At 44.7% G+C, this 8,130-nt stretch overlaps 1 protein-coding gene across 2 annotated transcripts in view; it reads right to left on the bottom strand.

Annotated features, from left to right (window-relative positions):
* Nucleotides 1-5,279: 5,279 nt before the first annotated feature.
* LOC132913185 (uncharacterized) overlaps nucleotides 5,280-8,130 on the bottom strand; it is a 46,319-nt gene continuing 43,468 nt past the window's right edge. For both annotated transcript variants that reach the window (XM_060971251.1, XM_060971250.1), the window contains one exon: nucleotides 5,280-6,608. In XM_060971251.1, coding sequence (XP_060827234.1) covers nucleotides 6,520-6,608 — 89 coding nt within the window. In that variant the 3' untranslated portion in view covers nucleotides 5,280-6,519. The remainder of the gene's footprint in view (nucleotides 6,609-8,130) is intronic.

Here is an 8,130-nt window from a genome sequence, read left to right as displayed (position 1 = left end):
ATAAAATTGTACGCGATTATTAATACATAATATCTAATAACGCAATTTAAAATAATATTAATAACGTTAACGATGTAACGATTTTAAAATCAGCTCTACTTCGAACAATATTGCTGGTATTAATAATACTAGTGAAATAATAATAAAGCAGCGAAATAATAGAAAAAGGATAGAATAACGAAATACATTAACTCAACGTAAGAATATTTATATCATTCCAAGATTATTCTATTATTACATCTCGCAATTTTCTCAAATGTATTTTTAATTCAACTTGCTTCTGGTTTCCACTATATTTGCTGCAGGAAGGAACGATCGACGGGAAGTAAAGGAAATCATTGAACATATCTGTTATATTACCTTTTGGATCTTTTATCTTCCGTTTGCGAACATTTATTTGAAATAATTCCAGCCGAATAAATCTAAACTAACTGCTAGTAGCTTTGCGAATGGCAAAGTGAGCATTGTTGCTTGTGGCATGTCGCGTGCTCTCCATTGTCTTCTCGTCTCTATAATCCGTGTGTCTGCAGCCTTCCGACAGCGTTGCTTTTCATTTCTAGTCTTGCAACAGGAAAATGGAAACGTCATTACAGTTCTATAGATGATAAACGCTTTGCGCAGAGGGAATTTTCAAAAGGAACGTAACTTTAAAATCGGATTACTAGAAATAAAAGTTAATTCGTTTACATGCCTCTACGTAGCTATTTAGGTGCGTTAAAAAAGTTAGGGTATTCCACGGCGAAACAAGTGAGCGAAGATCTTCGGAACGTCGAAGCTGTCGAGCTTCGCGAGAGTTATACATTAAAAAATATTTTAATATATAACAAAGATCGTAAGAAAAAGAAAGCTGTTTGATTTATCCTATTGATTCTGAATGATGCTTGGAGCGCATCGTGATAACTAAAGAATCCGCTATAAAAAAAAAACAATATAAAAAATACGGTATTCTTAAATATTGAAATAAACTGACAATTTTCTTGATTTTCATTTCGATACGAGCAACTCAACGTGAAAAAGGTAATGTTCGCTTTGTTATTCTTAATCCTGAAATTCTGTCGATCGAGCATTTTTGTCTTTCCATTAGCTCGGACATGGGCCGTGCCGTACTTCAAATTTCACGCCAAAAGTTTGGCGGATCAGAGAAAGGAACGAGTTCTAGGAAATTTCTATGGAAATTTTACTGCGATCGACTTCGATGTAACTATCCTATCGTCAGAATGGCGAAACGAGGATGTCTAATACTTTGAGACGGAAAAAAAAAAGGAAAAGAACTAGGGAGCTGTGACGTTACCTCTTCGACGATCGAAAGAATAACGTGGAAAGTCGACTTACGGCGACGAACACCGGCGTTTATCGAGCAAGCAGAAATTTCTTCCAAAGGAACCACTTACCGTGCAACGTGCCACTGTGGAATTCCAGCGCTGTCAAGCTTTCGTCTGTTTGGAAATTCTAAATTACTTTGGAAATTCTTAACCACCTATTTCCGTCCAGTTTGTCGCCAATTTTGAGATACATTATGCACCGGCCTTGCTTCTAAAACCGTTTTGTACAACTAAACTGATATTATTAGACAAGTTTTAGGTACAAGTCGCGAGTTAGAAGCTAGCGTCATCGATAAAGTCAACAAGTAATAAAACAAATGAAGTTTCACGAGAAAATTGTATAAATCGTACGTTATCTGATTATTCTATTCGTGAGCGAAATTTATAATTTGTAATTTGTCGGTTTGTTATTATTAGTCAGCGACCAAATACGACGACTCGAAAGTCGCTCGTATCGCTGGAATCGTCGAACAAGATGGATATCGAGAACATCGCGTTCGTTAAATTGCATATATTCAATATATATATATATATTTTGTCTTTCCATTAGCTCGGACATGGGCCGTGCCGTACTTCAAATTTCACGCCAAAAGTTTGGCGGATCAGAGAAAGGAACGAGTTCTAGGAAATTTCTATGGAAATTTTACTGCGATCGACTTCGATGTAACTATCCTATCGTCAGAATATATATATATATATATATCCAATATATAGTTATCGAAAATTCTACGAAAATAAAATTAGTCTTCTTCGTCGACGACGAAGCGTTCAAGCGTTTCGCGTCTGACTTGAAACGGAACATACTACTTTTACGCATCTAGTCTGCATCGTAGGTGTGCGTGACTCGTTTGTATTCCGCACTCCACTTAGTATATTCTTTTTGCGCTTAGATACCTGTACCGTTTTTCGTCAATTTTTCTTCGTCGCTTACCTTCGCCATACGAGTCTTCCTGTTCATCAGGTTGGTAACACCAATACAGACACGATACGATGTACATAGCAAAAGAGCTTAAGCTCTCGGCGAAGGAAGTCCAACTCGAAGAGGAAACGACCTTTAGAATTTTCCTTTGTTTGCATCTTTACTTTCGCGAAAAAAATCTAATGCATTTCGATTAATTAAATAAAGTTGCTTGCAGAGAGGACACGAGCGAACTACATAACCGAAGAGCCTGAAGCTTTACGTTTTCTTATATTCTCCTTTAATAAATTGCCGGACAATTATCTTGCAGATGTAAATTTAATAAAATTAAAACTTTTCTCTTTCAATTCTACTTTCCACTCGGATTCGATCCAGAGAAGGGCTTTTAATAGTTTAACATAAAGTTGAAACGGGAAATTACCTGTAGTGGTTCATCAAGATATTCCAACACTTACCGTAGAACATTTTTACCTACGCGATAAATATATCGCGTTGCGCTAGGCTTTTTGAAATTGCCTCTGTACGACTATAGCGACTGTATTGGCAAACTTTGAAATAGAATCCATGATGTGCACAGAAACTACAAGGTATTTAGCGCAGGTATACGATATTAGAGATGACAAGAAATTTGACAGCTTACCAAAAACGTTTAGAATAAACGCCAATTGTATGTTTAAGACCATTATTCATACCGTGTACTCATCTTCTATCCGATATACGTCTATAGCAAGAATTTTGTAGCTTCTACACGCGTACGTGTGTACGTTTTTACATCGATTTCACGTTTTACCGATCAAGTGGTGTCTGATCAAAGCGCTGATATCGCAGGACGTTCGAAGTAACACGTATAACAAATAGATCAAAATTCCGTACGGTATGCGTCGCGTGACACTGTTGTCGGTCACTGTGTACGAATAACTGGAAGAATTTTCTTTCACGAGAGAAAGAAAGATATGAAAGAAGAAGAAGAACACACGGTAATTTCACGCAGGTGTCAATAGATAGATAATATTCAGCGGTACGTCTTGCGGTTCTTCGTTTTCGAACATCTCGATAAACGAGAAGGTTAGGAGAAAGTCGGAACGTCGGACGCTGCGAAGAAAAGTTTCTTACCGTAATTACGAGCAGGCTGCCGCATCTGAGAATCGTATCTCAGCCGATGACGTTCCACTGGCGGTAATCGAGAGGTTGCGTCTAAAAGTCGGATTGGCAGACAGCCGAAAGGTATCGCGGCGGTGGTCGGAGAACCGATCGATCCGAGTGCGGTTTTTCAGGAGCACAGGTGCGCGAGTAAGAAGACCGGTCGACATTTTATAATTCAGGATGCTGGGAGAAATGGAAGAAATTATGGAAGACGGCGAACGATCGCGAAGGTTTCGCAAACCTTCGAGAGTACATGGTCGATTCTCGCGGCTGATTCAACCTGGCCTTTGCACCTGCGAAAACGTACCGCGTTGCCGTCTCGTACTTGGCATGGATAAAAAAAGCGACGAGCAGATAAACGACACGCTGAAAGGAATAATTGAGATTTATGTCGTCGCAGGGGAAAGACAGCGTGGAAACGCGGAGGCGCGCCGGAACAAAACGAAAAAGAGAAGAACGGAGTCTGCTCCGGCGAAGAAGTTAATTAAAGGCAAGGCAAGACAGGAGGACCACGAGAGCGGAATATCGATCAACTCGAGATTCAATTTCGATCGAAACGAAGAATCTATCGGGGTGCTCGCGCGAGATTATAATAATTTTAATAAAAGTCTCTGTGTCCAAGAAACGTTGGACGTCGATCGCTGGCTTGCTCGGGTAACTAGCCGCTAACCGTTCTTTCGTGCTCGGTCGAGTACGAGGAATCGTGGAGCCAGTTCGTTTTAAGGTCGGGTCAGTGGAATACTTTAAAAAAGGATCTCGCGGACGACTTAAGAGATCGCGACCCCGTTTCCCGGTCATTGGCCCCAACTACGTAATACCGAGAGATATCGACTTTATTTCTCCTCCTCCCACTCCCTGTTACGCGTCATACGTGTATTTTTGGTGTATCGTGACGAACAAAAAGTCAATGATCCGTCCGAGAGATGTAAATTGAAAGAGCGAGAATGGATATTCGAAGAATGGAACGAGGAAGAGAGAGGAGAGAGAGAGAGAGAGAGAGAGAGAGAGGAGAAAGGAAGGAGAAGGGACAACGACGCGGTTATAATTGCCGCGCATCGATTCCCTGGTCTCCTCGATGCCAAACTCGTCTCCCGTTTCGCCAATTCGACTCGTCGACGAACGTCCAACACACTCGCTCGCTTACAAATCGAGCAAATTCGAGCCGGCGCCGAATGCTAACCGCTCGTAATCGGATTCGATGGCTGGCACTCTCGTCGCCTCCTCGTTTGGACCGTTGCGTCGTCGCGAGAATCGCGAGGTATCGCGAGCGCTCCGATACACGAAGGCGAGTGCACGAAGAAGCCTCCGTCGTCGTTGTTTGCGTCGAAAGGTGAAAATAGAAAGGCGAAACGACGAAAGACGAAGGGAGAGCACGCGTCGATACATATTCAAAGGACGAGGCACAGGCCGTCTGGTCTGGCACGGGCCATTAGCATCGATCGTCTTCCGGGAGACTCGCGTCGGTTCGCGTCGACCAACCGTTTATCCTCTCGAGAATTTCCTTCTGGTATCGAGTTAAGGGGCGCCCCTTGCACGATCCCCGCGCGTCCTCTGCCCCGTATTGTCCCGTGGCACGAACGACCATTAATTCTTTCTCGACCACTGGAACAGCCGGAGATCCTCCACGTCCGACGGCGAAAGCCGATCGAGCCACCGGAACACGCCGAGATCTTCTAATCGCGCTCGTCTGTTTCGCGTACACGTAAATGGGCAGGAGATAATGGGCCGTGGGTACACGCCCGGCCAGAGGCAACCGACACCAACCACCTATCGTATAGTAGCATATACCAGGATCGAGGTTTCCAGTGGATCACGGCTCAGGTGATATTATTATTTAGCCCGAGGAGTACCAACCCACTGTGTATTCGGCGGGACGTGTCGGGTTTGAGAATCGCTTTTGTAATGAAATACGATTTATTTACTAAATATGCGAAATATATATATATGTATGTATATATATATATATATATTATGTATACGTATATACATTAGGCCATACACACAAGTACGTAATCTCTGTCCGATTTTCGATAGTTTCGGGGGAGTTGTTCGACTGCGCATCCCCGATCGTAGCTCGTTTCGAAACGAGCGACGGATCCGTTCTTTTTTTTTTTTTTTTCTTTTGGGAAAACGCCGCGCCACGTTGTCTACGTTTCTACGGAAAGCACGAATAAAGTTCGCGATCCAACGTTTTCTCTTCTCTATCGTAACGTTCGACGAGATGTACCTAGTTTTCGTAGATAACGGCAGATGTACGCGCGTGCAGGCGTCGCAGCTATGTACAAAGTATACAGACACAAAGAGAGAAGTCGCGGGCGCGAAGGGAAGCGCAAGTCCGTCGGCTTCTCGTTCGTTCGTTCGTTCGTTCGTTCTTGGTTGGAGAGCGAGAACCGCGCGACCGATCTCGTCCCGACTTTTCGGAATTACAACGGGAGTTAAAAGCTTCGAAGCCGTATAACGAGTACACGTAGGTATCGTTGCGTGCTACGCGGATGCGCGTCATGCGAGAGAAACACGGATATGCGCGGGGTGGATCGTCGAGACGCCTCGCTCGGCCGCGGCTCTCGCTCGTCGCGGATTTCTATCGGAAACGCCGCGAAAGAATCGCCGACTCGCTTCCCTACGCGCTCCAGACAAATATTTACGCTATCCCGTGCACGTCGAATCGTCCAAATTAATCCGCTTACAGGCTCGTAAATCGTATTTTCGAGTCGCGTGCCGTCCAACGGGATGATAATCCGCGCGCGCGTTCTCCCGGGCCCGTGACTGCCCCGCGACTGCCCCGCGATTGCCTCACGGCGACCCCGGTGCCCCGATCGATCACCCATCGGCCAAGTAGCCAAGCGATACTCGTCCCTCGCCAATTCCCGGAACCAGAATTTTTTCGGCTCCGACCCGCCTTCCAATTCCGCGTTTCTTCCATCGTTGCGGTCTTTTCATTCGACGTCCCAACGATATTTCCCTGTTATTTCGCATTTGATCGCTACGTATGATCGTCCATTTGTCTCTTTCTTCCATCGTTGTGTTTCTCGTCCTCTCTTCCTTCCTACTCGACGGAGTCCAGTCGCGCGTGTGGCAATTGCGTCTCGTGGACGCGAACGCGGCCGGCCGCGCGCGGTTCGCACGCTCTTATTCCTAAACCAAGGTTGGCAGTAGTCGGAGAAGTAGCGCGCTGACCACCGTCAGACACACGGAAGGCGTTGCAAGGCTGCCGTGTCCTTCCACTGAAACATGTAGCAGAAGACGCGTTTCGTTTTCGTCGTCGAAAGTCTCGACGGTCTTTGTAAATACGTATAACATCTTTTAACGTGCTGATCCATTTGCTAATTAATACCGACTGTCCCGCTAAACCCCGATCCCTGAAAGTATCTTCGAATCGTCTACTTTTCGATACACGCGCTATTCGATCCACCTTGGCATCCGCTGTTTAGGCGGAAAAAGTTGCTGGCGGATAATTTGGCTGTTGATTTTTGAGATCTGTCGCGCGATAGCCAAGCAAAGACGCAACTTTTGTATTTAGCGAATTTAACGAGTTCGATCTACGGAACATCGGTATTAAGAAGAAAGTGTCAAAGTGTTTCGCATCACGTGGTAAAGTATGCATGCCAATTAGCCGAAGGAAACCTAGACTCGAAGAAGCAAGCGAGAAGAGAACAACGTTTACGACCGAGGTTCGTCAAAGCGGAAATTTCAAGTTTTTAAGCCGACGCGATTGGAACTTTGTTCTTGGACGTTTAGCCTCGATCTTCTCGAAAAGTTTCGGCCTAGGAGAATTTGGTAGGTAGCGGAGTCGCGAGGATGCAAAGGGTGGAGAGGAACGAGAGCGAGAGCGAGAGCGGCGAATGCGGCAACGCGACGTACGTCGCTTCCAAGAACGACTCGGTCTAACGAGAAAATCGAAGATCGTTAAGAGCAATTTCGTCGAGACGTTCGCCGTTCTCTCTCTTTCTCTTTTCCCTTTGCACGAAGCTCTCTCGCTTGCGCCACCGTCCCCTTTGGCGATTTCGGCCGACGTTTACCCTTCACGGACGTCCCGTCCGAGAGGCGGCGACCAAATTTCCCATTCCCTTTGCGATCGATCGTTCTCTACAAACGCTACTTCCACTCGATTATGTTTTATTTCCACCTCTTTTAATTTTCATTCCGAATCGCGTGGCGACCCACGCGATTTCGTTCGTCAGCGTAGAATTCGTGCGACGTGATCGAGCATAACTAAGGCCACGATTCTGATTACGGTGAATTTTCCGACCGACCAATGTTCCCAGGCACTGCCAAAAATAATCAAGCGCGGCACAACTTCCATTTGAAAGAGGAATATCTGGGATTATTGCTGAAAATATCACTGTACCAAATAACCGTAGCTTTAATATAGATTTTCAAGTTTGTTCGAAACTCTAACGTTGTATCCACGATACTCGCAACTCGTTACAACGGCGATGAAATTTGAAATACTGTGCGTAATACACAACGTATTTGTAAAAGGTTTCCATAAGTTTCTGAAACTTGGAAACGTTTCCTACGATATATACGCCAAAGTTCGCAGAAATATTCGAGTATTTTCGCGAGCCACCGCGTATACGCGTAACGAGTTTCATGGAATTAATCCGCGCGAAGGTAAAATTTCAAATATCGAGGCTTCGTTAACCGAACGAACTTTTTATTCTATTTGCTTGATCCGCCCCGAATCAACTACATCGATCGTAATCGTAACCTAATGTATGGAATTGATCGCCTCCGTTGAACAAG

Source organism: Bombus pascuorum, chromosome 13 (genome assembly GCF_905332965.1).
Source record: "Bombus pascuorum chromosome 13, iyBomPasc1.1, whole genome shotgun sequence".
NCBI lineage: Eukaryota > Metazoa > Arthropoda > Insecta > Hymenoptera > Apidae > Bombus > Bombus pascuorum.
This window is presented reverse-complemented; position numbering and strand designations above follow the sequence as displayed.